This window comes from Dermacentor variabilis, unplaced genomic scaffold, assembly GCF_050947875.1.
Source record: "Dermacentor variabilis isolate Ectoservices unplaced genomic scaffold, ASM5094787v1 scaffold_12, whole genome shotgun sequence".
In the NCBI taxonomy this organism is placed as follows: Eukaryota; Metazoa; Arthropoda; class Arachnida; order Ixodida; family Ixodidae; genus Dermacentor; species Dermacentor variabilis.
In genome coordinates this window covers 27,493,966-27,509,605 of record NW_027460280.1, presented here as the reverse complement: position 1 = coordinate 27,509,605, position 15,640 = coordinate 27,493,966, and the positions used below count along the sequence as shown (strand labels likewise).

Here is a 15,640-nt window from a genome sequence, read left to right as displayed (position 1 = left end):
CCAGGAGCGAGCGTGCGCTGGCAAGTGTACGCATTGTCTGACCTTAAGGTTCACGTGATTTGAGGATGGTTGAGTGTACAAAATAATTGAAATTAGCGAGACCAGACGGCTACAACGCCGATAAGCAGTGTGGTCAAAGTTTCATTCCTGCACAAGTGAGCACGGCCGAGTGTGAGCAGATGATAGTTGACTTCTTGAAGTACCCGATTCTTGTCAAAATTTGAAATACAGATTTTGCTTACTTCAACCTGTTTAGTAAACTGCGTCAGTAAATATCCACAGTAACAGCAGGAAGCATCATCATCATCAGCAGCCTGGTTATGACCACTGCAGGGCAAAGGCCTCTCCCATACTTTTCCAACTACCCCGGTCATGTACTAATTGTGGCCATGTTGTCCCTGCAAACTTTAAATTTCATCCGCCCACCTAACTTTCTGCCGCCCCCTGCTACGCTTCCTTTCCCTTGGAATCCAGTCCGTAAGCGTTAATGACCATCGGTTATCTTCCCTCCTCGTTACATGTCCTGCCCATGCCCCATTTCTTTTTCTTGATTTCAACTAAGATGTCATTAACTCGCGTTTGTTCCTTCACCCAGTCTGCTCTTTTCGTATCCCTTAATGATACACCCACCATTCTTCTTTCCATAGCTTGTTGCGTCGTCCTCAATTTAAGTAGAACCCTTTTCGTAATCCTCCAGGTTTCTGCCCCGTACGTGAGTACTGGTAAGACACAGCTGGGGGGGAGGGGGGGTTATACACTTTTCTCTTGAGGGATAATGGCAACCTGCTGTTCATGATCTGAGAATGCCTGCCAAATGCACACTGGCCCATTCTTATTTTTCTGATTATTCAGTCTCATGGTCCGGATCCGCAGTCACTACCTGCCCTAAGTAGATGTATTCCCTTACCACTTCCAGTGCCTTGCTACCTATTGTAAACTGCTGTTCTCTTCCAAGACTGTTAAACCTTGCTTTAGTTTTCTGCAAATTAATTTTTAGACCCATCCTTCTGCTTTGCCTCTCCAGGTCAGTGAGCATGCATTGTAATTGGTCCCCTGAGTTACTAAGCAAGGCAATATCATCAGCGAATCGCAAGTTAATGAGGTATTCTCCATTAATTCTTATCCCCAATTCTTCCCAATCCAGGTCTCTGAATACCTCCTGTAAACACACTGTGAATAGCATTGGAGAGATTGTATCTCCCTGCCTGATGCCTTTCTTTATTGGGATTTTTTTGCTTTCTTTATGGAGGACTACGGTGGCTGTGGAGCCGCTATAGATATCTTTCAGTATTTTTACATACACCTCGTCTACACCCTGATTCCGTAATGCCTCCATGACTGCTGAGGTTTCGACTGAATCAAACGCTTTCTCGTAATCAATGAAAGTTATATATAAGGGTGGTTATGTTCCACACATTTCTCTATCACCGGATCGATAATGTGAATATGTTGTATTGTTGAGTAGCCTTTACGGAATCCTGCCTGGTCCTTTGGTTCACAGAAGTGTAAGGTGTTCCTGATTCTATTTGTGTTTACCTTAGTAAATACTTTCTAGGCAATGGACAGTACGCTGATCGGTCTATAATTTTTCAAGGCTTTAGCGTCTCCTTTCTTATGGATTAGGATTATGTTAGCGTCCTTCCAAGATTCCGGTACACTTGAGGTCATGAGGCATTGCATATACAGGGTGGCCAGGAAGAAGCACTGATTCAAACATGCTTCTTGATTGATGTTAGCTATCGGCCATTCGCAGTGCTCTATGGGAATGTGCCTGCTGATGTCAAGAGGCAGCCACAAAAGGGTGAGGAGGCCTCTTCTTAAAAGAGAGTATTTGAAAAAAGGCGACTTTCCACTTCGCTTGTGAGCCCCACGTGCCACCCATAAGTGCAAAATTTGGCCGAGATTCTCACAGTAGCATATGCTATCCGCAGAATGTGCTTTTTCACCAAGTTTGAGGGCTGATTCAAGGCCCCTTTAAGAATCCTGCTCTACTATAGCGAATCATCAGAATAGATAAATTGTAGGTTAGACATGTTGCTTGGCAGATGAATAGAAAAATGTGTTGCAAGATCAAAAGCAACTTGGGCAAACTTGTCTGTTGTTTTGTTTTCACCCATTTTTAAGTGGCGCTGCTGGTCTCTCAAAGTTCTGCAGAAAAGCCAGAAAGTTCTCAAGGTTGCGTGGGATTCTTTAAATGTACGAAGGAGTTCAGTACTCATAACTGCTGTTTGCAATGAAAGGGTCGCTGAAGGGAAGCTGTGTTTCTTGCTTTGGGCCCTTTTGTTTGACTCTGAGCAGCTGTGAAATAATGTGTGGATCAGCAGGGCTTTGGTTTGATGTGAAGTTTGCTGTTGACCGTAACCATTTTTATTTTATTTTTTTTTTGTAGGAGGAAGAGAAGAAACGCATTGAGGAAGAAAAGCTTAAGGCTGAGGCAAACAGAAATCGTCTGGCTGAGGAAGTGAAGGAGCGTGAGGCAAGTAGCAGTGTGAACATTCTAAAGGAAAGCAGTGCTACTACATTGCGTACATTTGCCATATAGCTTCTTTAAAGCACTGGAGTCAAGGCAGCTGCATTGCTTGACAGTTACAGTCATTTGTTTTCCTGCACATATATATGTACAGACACACACACACACACACAGTCAAACCCACTTATAACGATACCGGTTTTAATACTATATTGGTTATAACAATGAAAAGCTGCTGCACCGTAAATTTTTGTATGTTTTCTATGGTGAAATAACCCGCTTACTGCAATGTCCCCATGCCGCATTATCGGTTATTACGATGAAGTCTGGGTGTCCGTACAAAAAGGTAATGGAATACGAAATTCTTTAAAAGAGAAAAAAATGTGAAATGCGAGCAGCTGCACGATTGCCTGCCACCCCAATGCCGTCGTGCGCTTCTTTGCAACGCCAGCCTCACGCACTTCTCTCTCGTCGCCCTTACACCCCTCCGAACACGAATGGGCTGTGCCCATAGCCCTGCGCCGCACCACTCTCTGAGACACAAATGGACCATACCAACTGTGCTGACTACGCTGCTCCCAGATTGTTTGCTCTGCATGGATGGGCTCTCATTCTGCTCAAATCTGCTAACGGACTAAGTCGCTCTTGCTTGTGTTTGTTCGTTGTATCGCAGCCGTTCCTGGCCATGTGGTTTCTCAGCCTCGTTTGACTCGTCGCCGAAACGGAAGATGGCTGATCTGCCTGCTGATCATCAGCAATGCACGACGTTGCCGGTGAAAAAAAAAGGAACACACTGCTGTAGATTTGCAAATGGAAGTGCTTCTAACCGCTCGATGAGGCGATTGTTGCAAACGTGCTTGCATTGGATAGTGATGGTGAAGGCCACAACGGCAGTGCTGACGCGGTAGGGCAGGCTGCCTCAACGTTGTTCCTGCGGTAGGCCCTGTAGGTGATTCAGTCCCTCAGGGGCTTGTTTACGCGAGGGACTATCCGCTGCAGTATGTGGACCACCTGGATCTCTTGGAGAAGGATGGTTGCAAGCTTCGCGTAAAGCAAGCAAGGCTGACAGACATTTGGTTTTCTCGTGCAAGGCAGTGGGAAGTATGTGGCAGGATGCTTGTGGCGATCTTGTCCCAGCATTTCTTCTGGATTTCTCATGCTGAGATGCTGCTGCGGCAACATTGCCGCATTCTTTAAAAGGTCCCTCTTGGGGCCACCAAAGCGATGCCTCGGCGGAGCTCGTATGTTGCTGCCCATGACCCCTCTTTACATTTGTTATAGCAGTGCCATTCTTGATCGCCAACAGCCGCGGCTTGTTAACAACGCATGATTGGAGCGCGCAGTAAGGAGAGTTAAACACTTACTATCAGAAGTCCACACAGTCAGTCCACACAATCGCCTGATGGAGAGAGGTGGTGGGGAGGAGAACTGGCCTTCCCGCCATTATAGTTTTCTCGGAACAGCTATGCCATCCTCGATTTTGATTTTTTTTTCTCATGCAACCCGGTTATAACAATTATCAGTTATAACAATGGAATTTTCGGGGCACTTGAATATTGTTATAAGTGGGTTCGACTGTATACTTATATTTTATATTTATGTATATACTGTGTGTCACTATTTGTTTGTGTCTATTCAATTAATCTAACTGATTTGCTGATGCTTGTTCGTTTCTACAGGCTTCCCTTATTCTTTTCACATTGTTCCTTAATTTCACTAAGTGCTTCTTGTCACTATATCTCTTTCCATGGTATACGTACACACTGTGGCATAATATTAATAGTTGAACACAGCTGTCGCACACCATTGAAATGCTCTTCCTTGTTTTTTCCCTCTTTGTGTGTAGTTAGGTCTTTAAAAGCAGAAAAAAATGTTGAGATAAATTATGTCCAAATTTTGCTTATGCTGAAGCCAAATCGATGAGCATTTCAGTGCTCAGCAATACTTCTAGGTGCATGTTCTCTGCTGAGGAGCTAGGAAATAAAAATTCAAAATACTACAATAAAAAAATGAAAGAAACGCTCATCATTCATGTGTGGTCTTGGAGCGCCTTTTTGGGGCTAAAATTGGAAATTTTGCCTTTTGGTATTACAGTTAAATCTCAGTTATATAGGGTCATTCCATGCGAAATGCCCAGACCCAAAAGTGACCATCATTGATTTTCTTGAAAAAATTAAATGGGCTACATGGCTATTGTGTATTGGTGCATTTTCGTCGAAAAAAATTTTTTGATCACGTGAGCGCTCTGAAATTTTCGCAAAGGTGCAAAAGTTGGTTGGAGGTAAATTTTTTTTTTCAGGTCTGAAACTAGGTGCAATAACAAATTTTATATTGGAGCACTGTATTGGCATCCTTCTTTCATATTGACATGTGTACTTATCTTTATCGGGTGACCACGTTTGGCCGCCTAACAAATGTTATCGCGCAGCGCAGGATGCGCCTGCATGTGAAAGAAGTTTCTGGAATGCTATCGATGGTTCCATCCACTGTCTTTTACCGCAACTTGTGTAATCTGATTGCATGTATGCATGACACGAATGGTGTAGAAATTTGTGGAAGACACACGGGTCCCATCGGTTAATCTGGAACATTCGACGACTAATCTATAAAAGCTGACGCGCTTGACCCACTGATCAGATTTTTCGACGATTGCCGAACGCCGAACGCCACTCTCGTTGTGCTATAAGTGTAGCCTGTTTTGTGGGCACAGCTCCGCCCAATAAAATCTAGTTTTGCCTTTCACAGTATTGCTACTGTGTTCTTAACGTCACCACCACGTGACAATATGATGTGATAATTGAATACATTTTAGAACTTTCCGTGTTTATTTGGCTCAGTAAAAAAGCAATAAAAGTTGCATTTTCATAAATTTTTTTGCATGAACTGCGTTAGTTTTTCAGCTGCCAGTGTCTGCTAAAAATAATTTGAAATTATTAATAAATATATTTTTTGAGAGAAATACCTCCAAAGTTGGCAAGAAGTGACTTTCTTGTGATATTCAAGCCAAATTTAAGCATTATGGCCCTCCAGATAAAAGTATGTCAGATAGCTTTAATATACACACCGACCCATTAGCTTATGATTTTGAAATTTTCGTTCGAGTAAATTCTGTCTGAAGCGATAAAACTATTTTTGAAGTGACCAACCAATATCACCAGCAGGCACTGTGTACTTGCCCCCTGCTCTTGTCGTCTGCTCATCGTCTGCACGTTGTTGCCTGCCCTTCGCCTCCTCATCTGCTGCCCAGTAGACGACGGCTAGTATACGGAGTGATAATTTTTCAGTTTTATGGAATTTTTAGAATAGCCCGTTTACAGATACCATAATCCTAGTCCTTGAGCTGAATTCTTCAGAGGGGTGGACATTACAGGGTCATGAATATTCGGCTGCGCATGTTCAAAAAAAGATTTTGCACTCGCCGCTGCAGTGCTCTTGCTCAGATTTTGCAGACCGGTCGCATTTTGGCTTTGACTTTGTTTAGTATAACACTTGGCACAGTTAATTGCCTGGTTTCTAAGAAAAAAGTGGAAATTTGCCTGCGCTTATAGGGATGCAAGCTGCTGCTGCGACGGTGCAAGCATAAACTTGGGTCGCCACCATTCGCAATCTGCAGAAAGCAGCATTTCAGGGAGGGAAGTCGCCTGTTCCAGGAGCGGGCAAAATGCAGCAGCCCTCCCTCAAACACTGCTTTCTGCAGATGACTGCGGATGGCGAAACAAGTCTAGGCCAGGGTGGGCTTTTCAGACGCCATTTTTCCCATAGGCGAAAACAGTTCCTCATTTTTGTCTTAAAAAACAGGTGACTAATCGTGCCAAGTGTTAAACTGAACAAATTCGACGCCAAAATGCGACCATTTGGCAAAATTTGAGCAAGAACAGTGCAGCAATGAGCGCAAAATCTTTTTTTGAACACGTGCAGCCAAATATTCAGGACCCTGTACTTGCACCACAAATCGAAACACATAATCAATGAATTAACAAGCATTCACTAATTAACTTCCTAATTATTTATTGTACATCACATATTGAAATTTACGAATTGTAGCCGGTGAGATTCTCAGGCGTATCCACTTCGAATGACTTTCCAGAATGCCACCAGGTTCGAGATATGCACCATCAAACTGGCCTAAAAATTCAGTGTTGTTCCGCTTACTTTTTTTAACAAAACGCTCTTTTATAGATTCAAGCATGAAAGTAGCTGTATTTCGTCCCATACTTGGGAAATAATATCTCGAAATCAGTGTTGTTCTGGAAATTAATTCTAAATGAATATGTCTTACAATTTCGCCAGTTACAATCATAAATTTCAATATGTGCCGTACAATAATTAATTAGGAAGTTAGTGAATGTTAGTTAATTCGTTGAATATGTGTTTGGATTTTTAGTCCAAGAATTGTTCACTTCTGAAGAATCCAGCTCAAGAACTAGAATTTGGTATCTTCAACATTCGATTTTTAAAAATCCCATAAAAGTAAAAAAAACGATCACCCTCTATATTAGCTGCCATTTGCTGGGCAGCAGACGACGATGCGCAGATGACGATGTACAGACGACGAGGAGAGCTGCGGCACATATGCAGTGTGCCTACCGGTGATATTGGTTGTTGACTTCGGAAATTGTTTTCTCGCTTCAGACAAAATTTGCTCGAACGAAAATTTCTAAATCACAAGCTTGAGCTATTGAAGTAGCTCTAAAGCTCTTTCTAAATCACAAGCTATTGAAATATTGAGCTATCAGACAGATTTTTATCTGGAGGGCCTTAATGCTTAAATTTGGCTTGAATATCACAAGAAATTCACTTCTTGCCAACTTTGGAGGTATTTTTCTCAAAAAAATACATTTATTAATAATTTCAAATTATTTTTAGGAGACGCTGTAGTAACAGGCAAAAAGGGAAAAAAATTATGGTAGCTGAAAAAGATAACGCAGTCTATGCAAAAAATTTCTGAAAACGCAAGTTTTATTGCTTTTTTACTGAGCCAAATAAACATGGAAAATTCTAAAATACTACAAATTATGGCAAAAAAGGATGTTCCACGTCCGTCGCCAAGGTCTGTGAGTGGTGGCGCTGGCTAACACTCCCAGGGTTTTACTAGGAAACATAAATACCCAAGTGGATGAGGAAACGGTGCTGCAGTAGCTCAATTGGTAGAGCATCGCACACGAAATGCGAAGGTTGTGGGATTATTCACCACCTGCGGCAAGTTGTTTTTTCATCCACTTTCATTTCCATTAATTTATCATTTCTTTATTTTGTTTACTTAGCACAAGTAATTTCCCCTATGTTGTCCTCGGTGTCAGTGTTTGTTGGCTTCTTAGGATATATAAGTTATGACGTCATATGAAAGAAGGATGCCAATACAATGCTCTAAAATAAAATTTGCTATTGCACCTAGTTTCATACCTGAATATTGTCACGTGGTTGTGACGGTGAAGAAAGCAGCAATACGGTGGAATACAAAACTAGCTTTTATTGGGCGAACCTGTGCCCACAAAAACAGGCTACACTTATAGCACAACGATAGCGGCGAACACGGTCGGCGATCGTCGGAAATCTGATCAGCGGGTCAAGCGCGTCGACTTTTATAGAGCAGTCGTCGAATGTTCCAGACTAATCGTTCGGACCCGCGTGCCTTCCACAAAGTTCTACACCATTCGCGTCAGGTGATGAAATCAGATAACATAAGCTTCGGCGACAACAGACAGCGGAGAGAAGCATCGATAACTTTCCAGAAACTTCGGATACATGCAGGCGCGTCCAACGTTGTGCGATTACATTTGTTAGGCGGCGAAACGTGGTTCCCGATAAAGATAAGTACATGTGTCAATACCCCCTCTTAAAGAGCATCGTCCCGATGCTACAAATATAAGAGAGCGAAACACAAAAGGACACTTATTAAACATAAGTAACAAAACAACATAAAGAAACAAAGTCCAAAGGTCAGTTACGCAAAGCCCCAAAGTTCATTAACGCTGGTAGTACGGCTTGAGTCGCACAACGTGGACTATTTATTTATTTATTTATTTATTTATTTCTTCATACTGTCAACCCTCTGCTGAGGGTTCTTACAGGGAGGGTTTAAATACAGGCAGACCATATATACAGGTGCATCAAGTGGCAGCGGAATCACAAAAATACATGTTTAACAATTTTTCAAATTCACAAACATCACTGGCTTCTGCCACAAAACTTGGTATTGCGTTCCAGAGTTCAATCACGGCAGGGAAAAAAGAAAAGCGGAACACATCACTATGAGCAAAGTATGGACGTAAAACATATTGATGGTTAACACGACTGCTTCGTTTTCCTGGAAGATGCACATACTCATCTTTGTTGATTTTTAAATGTCCATGTAGTATTCTGTAAAACACTTTCAGACGATTTTTTAGCCTTCGTACTTCTAGTGTTTCCAGTTCACAAGACTGCAACATCAGTGTAACGGATTCTAAACGGCGGTACTTTGAGCATATGAAGCGCGCGGCACGACGTTGAACTTTTTCTAACTTTGTAGTCATTTCTTTCTGATGAGGGCTCCAGATGACTGAGGCGTATTCAAGTAAAGGCCTAACAAAAGTTTTATAGGCCATCAGCTTTACATCTCGCGAAGCTTGACCTAGTTTTTGCCTTAAGAAACCTAATCTCTGATTCGCCTTCGAGCACACATTTTCTATGTGCGTATGCCATGTCAGATTATGCGTAACTGTAACACCTAGATACTTAAACTGGTTAGCACGAACTAACAAATTACCATCGATGTAATAGTTAAAAGGCAGAATGTTTACTTTCTTAGTCATATGTGTGTATGTTGATTTATTGTAGTTTATATTCATACCCCATAATTTACACCATCGGCTGAAATTTTCTAAACAACGACTAATTCTGAGTTGATCCTGAACATTGGTTACGGTAGAATAAATTAGGCAATCATCTGCAAAAAGCTTCATTTTTACCGGTTCTGCAATAACAGAAGAGATATCGTTTATATATATAAGAAATAACAGTGGGCCCAAGACTGACCCCTGAGGAACACCTGAAAACACTTGGAGTGGACTCGACAGGCTGCCATCTAAACTTACAGTCTGTTTACGATCACTTAAATATTCTTTTATCCATAGTACTAATCTTTCATCGATACCTATTTCTCTCAGTTTAAAGATCAGCTTATTATGCGGAACCTTATCGAAGGCTTTTGCAAAATCTATACAAATGACGTCAATCTGATGCTTCTCATCTAAGGCGGCAGCGAGATCATGAACTACTTCAATTAATTGTGTAATGGTAGATAGTCCAGTACGGAATCCATGCTGGTTTGAGTAAACTATTCACTTCTAGAAATCGTAAAATATGTTTTACGATGATGTGCTCCAGAATTTTACAACTGATACATGTGAGTGAAATAGGACGGTAATTATTTACAAGTGTGCGATCACCGCCTTTGTGCACTGGTATAACTACGGCCCTGCGCCAGTCTGTGGGTAGAGAATGCGTATGTAATGATTTCGCGAAAATTATCGTTAAGTAGTATGACATCCATTCAGCATAGCGTTTCAGAAATTCAGGACAAATTCTGTCAGGTCCACTAGATTTTTTTCCATCTAAACTCAGCAGCAATTGGAACACCCCTTCTTGTTTGATTTCTAGATTTCCCATTGGGTAATGTGTTATATATGGTAAATGCTCGTCTGTATTCATGTTTGTATTATTAGTAAACACAGATTGAAAGAAGTAATTAAAATGTTTGGCAATGTCCGCAGACTTTGTTAACTTTATGTTGTCCTTTACGATTTCTTCAATTTTATCCTTCCTACTGCTAAGATATCTCCAGAATTTTTGTGGGGAACTTTTTAGGAACCCTGTCAGTGTTTGTTCAAAGAATTGCTTTTTGGATAGTGTCAGAGTATGCCTCAACTCTGCGCGAAGTCTCGGTATTTCGTCCGAACCTTTTTTCTTTTTACGCAGTCGCTTTAATTTTCTTTTCATGTGAATGATGCCGCGGTTAATCCAAGGTCGGCGTTGTTTAGTCTTTTTTTTTCGAGTTGGCACAAATCGGTCCACACAATGCTTTGCTATATCCTTAAATTCATTCCAAAGCTCATCTACAGTTTTTTCCTTTGCATGGTGCTCAAATTGGCCAAACGAGAATTCCAAAAAATCTAATATTGAATTGTCATCAGCACGTTTGTAGTCCTTTACCGTAATTATAGGGGAGCATTTCATACAGGGCACACTGCTAGTAGCCATATTCACTACAATCATTGCGTGATAGGAAATACCTTCCTCAATTGTCAACAAGTGATGTTCTATATTATTGGATAGGAACACTAGGTCCAACAATGACCGCGACCTAGAAGTTATTCTTGTGTCCTCTTGAACGATTTGATTTAGATTAAAAGAAAACATTATATCTAGTAGTTTATCAGCGCTGGATGCTTCAGCGCCGCTGCAGAGTAGGTCTTGCCAGTTAATGTGCGGTAAATTGAAGTCTCCGGCCATAATTAACCGCGTGTTCCTATGTACATTGTTGCACAAGAATGTGTTCAATCGGTTTAGGAAGTCAAGCGAAGTCGAAGGTGGCCGATATATTGCACCGACTAGATAAACGACACTTTGAAAGGAAATTCTGCACCAAACTGTTTCAGGGATGTCACTATCAATTAGAGCCGCATGGACAGAATTCTTTATTATGATACACACCCCTCCTCCACGTGAATCGCGGTCTTTCCTAAACATTCTGTATCCAGGGGGAATAATTGTGTCATCTTGTATCCCACAGTGCAGCCAAGTTTCCGTTATCAAAACCATGCAAGGGCTCTGGGAAAGCAGCAGAAATTCTAGGTCAGTTGTTTTGTTAACTATGCTGCGTGCATTTAAAACAAGAAAACGTAGCTATGACGTAGGTGACGAGCCGGGCGTCACCATCGAACTTGTTGAACCGTCTGGGTCAGGCGGGCAGCCTGCCACTTCAAACTTTTTTTGCTTTTCTTTACCGAATCTACTTTCTTTATATCCATATGGTATGCGCTTATCGTTAGTGAGGTCCCAAGTGTACATTTTGTCTTTTATTTTAAGTTTATCGTAGATAAGCTTGACTTTCGTGCCTTTTGACCGATCCGATGCTGCACTATCCCAAAGCTTTCTTCTTATTTCCGCTGTTTCCTTAGCATAGTCTTGGCTAACCCGAACATTAGTGCCCTTCAGTTTAAAACAGTTCTTTAGAACACTGTCCTTTTCCCTGGAATCAAGGAACTTCATAATAATTGGTCTTGGTTTATCCGGTTTCGCTTTTCCGATTCGGTGAATTCTCTCTACTGTCCTGACGGGGACCCCCAAAGTATTGTCAAAAATACCGTCTAGGACCTGTTCTCTGAGTTTGGTTTCTGTTTCACCAGCACTTTCATTGATTCCAAATACTAGGAGATTGTTGTGCCTACTTCTGTTTTCGTAGTCAATTAACTTCAATGCTTGCTGTTGGACAACCGATTCCAATTTATTAATTCTGTTGCTCATTTCCTCGAACATTGTCAAAATTCCTTGTAACTTATCAGTTTTAGCATTAACAGCAGCAATTTCCTCTCTTATACGGTCCATCTTGCGGTCGCTTTCATCCAGTCTATCGATAATGACCTGCAACATTTCATTAGCCTTGGGCCCAGGGTTCTGTTCTATGTCACCTGACACAAGCAATAACATGAGCATCGACCAGCAATCAGACAAGATAGCAGAACACTTTTGAGGGCACGGCAGGACCAACAGAAACCTATCATCGCTACGATAAGCGGGCAAATTGCCCAGCTGACTGACCTGCACAAGCAGCAATGGCGATTTAGGCATGTTGTCCGCTGGTAAGCTGCCGTGCCCTCTGAAGAAATCGATGCCGGGCTGGGCCTTTTCTAGGTTGTCCAGCGATGACGTCACTCCTGAAGGGTGGGCGTTGACAAGTAGACGGACCGCAGTGTCATTGCCACGTTGCGGCACATAGAAGAATCCTGGTTCAGTCCTGTTGTTCGCTGTAGACACCACGGCGAAAAACCACGGCAAAACCTGCACAAGCAGCAATGGCGATTTAGGCATGTTGTCCGCTGGTAAGCTGCCGTGCCCTCTGAAGAAATCGATGCCGGGCTGGGCCTTTTCTAGGTTGTCCAGCGATGACGTCACTCCTGAAGGGTGGGCGTTGACAAGTAGACGGACCGCAGTGTCATTGCCACGTTGCGGCACATCGAAGAATCCTGGTTCAGTCCTGTTGTTCGCTGTAGACACCACGGCGAAAAACCACGGCAAAACCTGCACAAGCAGCAATGGCGATTTAGGCATGTTGTCCGCTGGTAAGCTGCCGTGCCCTCTGAAGAAATCGATGCCGGGCTGGGCCTTTTCTAGGTTGTCCAGCGATGACGTCACTCCTGAAGGGTGGGCATTGACAAGTAGACGGACCGCAGTGTCATTGCCACGTTGCGGCACATAGAAGAATCCTGGTTCAGTCCTGTTGTTCGCTGTAGACACCACGGCGAAAAACCACGGCAAAACCTGCACAAGCAGCAATGGCGATTTAGGCATGTTGTCCGCTGGTAAGCTGCCGTGCCAGGTCGTTAGGTCCGTGTCAGGTCGTTAGCGGCGCCGCTGTGATAGCGAAATGCCGTCTGGCACGACCTCACAGTCCAGTGTGCCAATACGTCGGATGATCTTGTACGGTCCGAAATAGCGACGCAAAAGCTTCTCGCTCAGTCCTCGTCGGCGTATAGGGGTCCAAACCCAAAGATGGTCACCGGGCTGGTACTCGACGAAGCGTCGTCAGAGGTTGTAGTGTCGGCTGTCGGTCCTCTTCTGGTTCTTGATTCGCAGGCGGGAGAGCTGTAGGGCTTCTTCGGCGCGCTGGAGATAGGTAGCGACGTCAAGATTTTCCTCGTCAGTGACGTGCGGCAGCATGGCGTCGAGCGTCGTCGTCGGGTTCCTGCCGTAAACCAACTTAAATGGCGTGATCTGTGTTGTTTCTTGCACCGTCGTGTTGTAAGCGAATGTTACATACGGCAGGACCGCATCCCACGTCTTGTGCTCGACGTCGACGTACATTGCTAGCATGTCGGCGAGGGTCTTGTTCAGGCGCTCCGTGAGACCATTCGTCTGCGGATGGTAGGCAGTTGTCCTCCTGTGACTTGTCTGGCTGTATTGCAGAATGGCTTGCGTGAGCTCTGCTGTAAAAGCCGTTCCACTGTCGGTGATGAGGACTTCTGGAGCACCATGTCGCTGCAGGATGTTCTCGACGAAAAATTTCGCCACTTCGGCTGCACTGCCTTTCGGTAGAGCTTTAGTTTCAGCGAAGCGGGTGAGATAGTCCGTCGCCACAACGATCCACTTATTTCCGGATGTTGATGTCGGAAACGGTCCTAACAAGTCCATCCCGATCTGCTGAAAAGGTCGGTAAGGAGGCTTGATCGGCTGTAGTAATCCCGCTGGCCTTGTTGGTGGTGTCTTGCGCCGCTGACAGTCTCGGCATGTCTTGACGTAACGGGTGACATCGGCGGTTAGGTGCGGCCAGTAATACCTTTCTTGTATCCTCGATAGCGTCCGGGAGAAACCGAGGTGCCCAGCGGTCGGATCGTCATGTAGGGCGTGCAGTACTTCTGGACGCAGCGCCAACGGAACAACAAGAAGGTAGTTGGCGTGGACTGGTGAGAAGTTCTTCACGAGTAGGTTGTTTTGAAGCGTGAACGAAGATAATCCACGCTTAAATGCCCTAGGGACAACGTCGGTGTGCCCTTCCAAATACTCGACAAGGGCTTTTAGCTCCGGGTCCCCTCGTTGTTGTTCGGCGAAGCCTTCCGTGCTTATTATGCCAAGGAAGGCGTCGCCATCCTCGTCATCTTGCGGCGGTGGTTCAATGGGGGCGCGTGATAGGCAATCGGCATCTGAGTGTTTTCGTCCGGGCTTGTATGTTACAGTGATATCGTATTCTTGTAGTCTGAGGCTCCACCGTGCCAGCCGTCCTGAAGGGTTTTTAAGTTAGCTAGCCAACACAACGCGTGATGGTCGCTGACCACTTTGAATGGCCTGCCATAGAGGTAAGGGCGAAATTTCGCTGTAGCCCAAACAATGGCGAGGCATTCCTTTTCGGTTGTAGAATAATTGCCTTCCGCTTTTGACAACGACCGGCTAGCGTAAGCTATCACGTGTTCATGTCCATCTTTTCTCTGGATTAGGACGGCACCAAGGCCTAGGCTACTGGCGTCAGTGTGTATTTCGGTATCGGCGTGCTCGTCGAAATGCGCAAGTATGGGCGGCGACTGCATGCGTCGTTTGAGTTCTTGAAATGCGTCGGCCTGCGGCGTTTCCCACTTGAACTTGACGTCACATTTAGTTAGCTTTGTCAGCGGCTCAGCAATACGTGAAAAGTCCTTGACAAATCGCCTGTAATAGGCACACATGCCAAGAAATCTACGCACTGCCTTCTTGTCGATGGGCTGCGGGAACTTTGCAATGGCAGCTGTCTTCTGCGGGACGGGGCGGACTCCAGACTTGCTGATGACGTGGCCTAGGAACAGAAGCTCATCGTAAGCGAATCGGCACTTTTCTGGCTTCAGAGTAAGCCCTGATGACTTGATGGCCTCTAGTACTGTTGCAAGCTGCCTAAGGTGATGGTCGAAATTTCCGGCGAAGACAACGATGTCATCCAAGTAAACGAGACAGGTCTGCCACTTCACTCCTGCTAAAACCGTGTCCATCATGCGTTGGAACGTTGCAGGCGCCGAGCACAGTCCAAATGGCATAACCTTGAACTCGTAGAGGCCGTCTGGGATGATGAAGGAGGTCTTTTCGCGATCTCTTTCGTTGACTTCTATTTGCCAATAGCCAGACTTCAGGTCCATCGACGAGAAGTATTTAGCGTTGCAGAGCCGATCCAATGCGTCGTCTGTCCGTGGGAGGGGGTATATGTCCTTCTTCATGATCTTGTTCAGACGACGATAATCGACGCAGAAACGCAGGGTTCCATCCTTTTTCTTCACCAGGACAACAGGGGATGCCCACGGGCTTTTCGACGGCTGGATGTTGTCGTCGCGCAGCATTTCATCGACTTGTTCTCTTATAGCTTCACGTTCTCGCCGCGAAACTCGGTAAGGGCTCTGGCGGAGTGGTCGAGCGCACTCCTCGGTGATTATGCGATGCTTAGCGACTGGTGTT

At 44.3% G+C, this 15,640-nt stretch overlaps 1 protein-coding gene across 3 annotated transcripts in view; it reads left to right on the top strand.

Annotated features, from left to right (window-relative positions):
- Positions 1-15,640, top strand: part of Abp1 (Actin binding protein 1) — an 86,130-nt gene that overhangs the window by 9,648 nt on the left and 60,842 nt on the right. For all 3 annotated transcript variants that reach the window (XM_075676796.1, XM_075676795.1, XM_075676794.1), the window contains exon 7: positions 2,390-2,476. In XM_075676796.1, the coding sequence (XP_075532911.1) occupies positions 2,390-2,476 (87 nt within the window). The remainder of the gene's footprint in view (positions 1-2,389; positions 2,477-15,640) is intronic.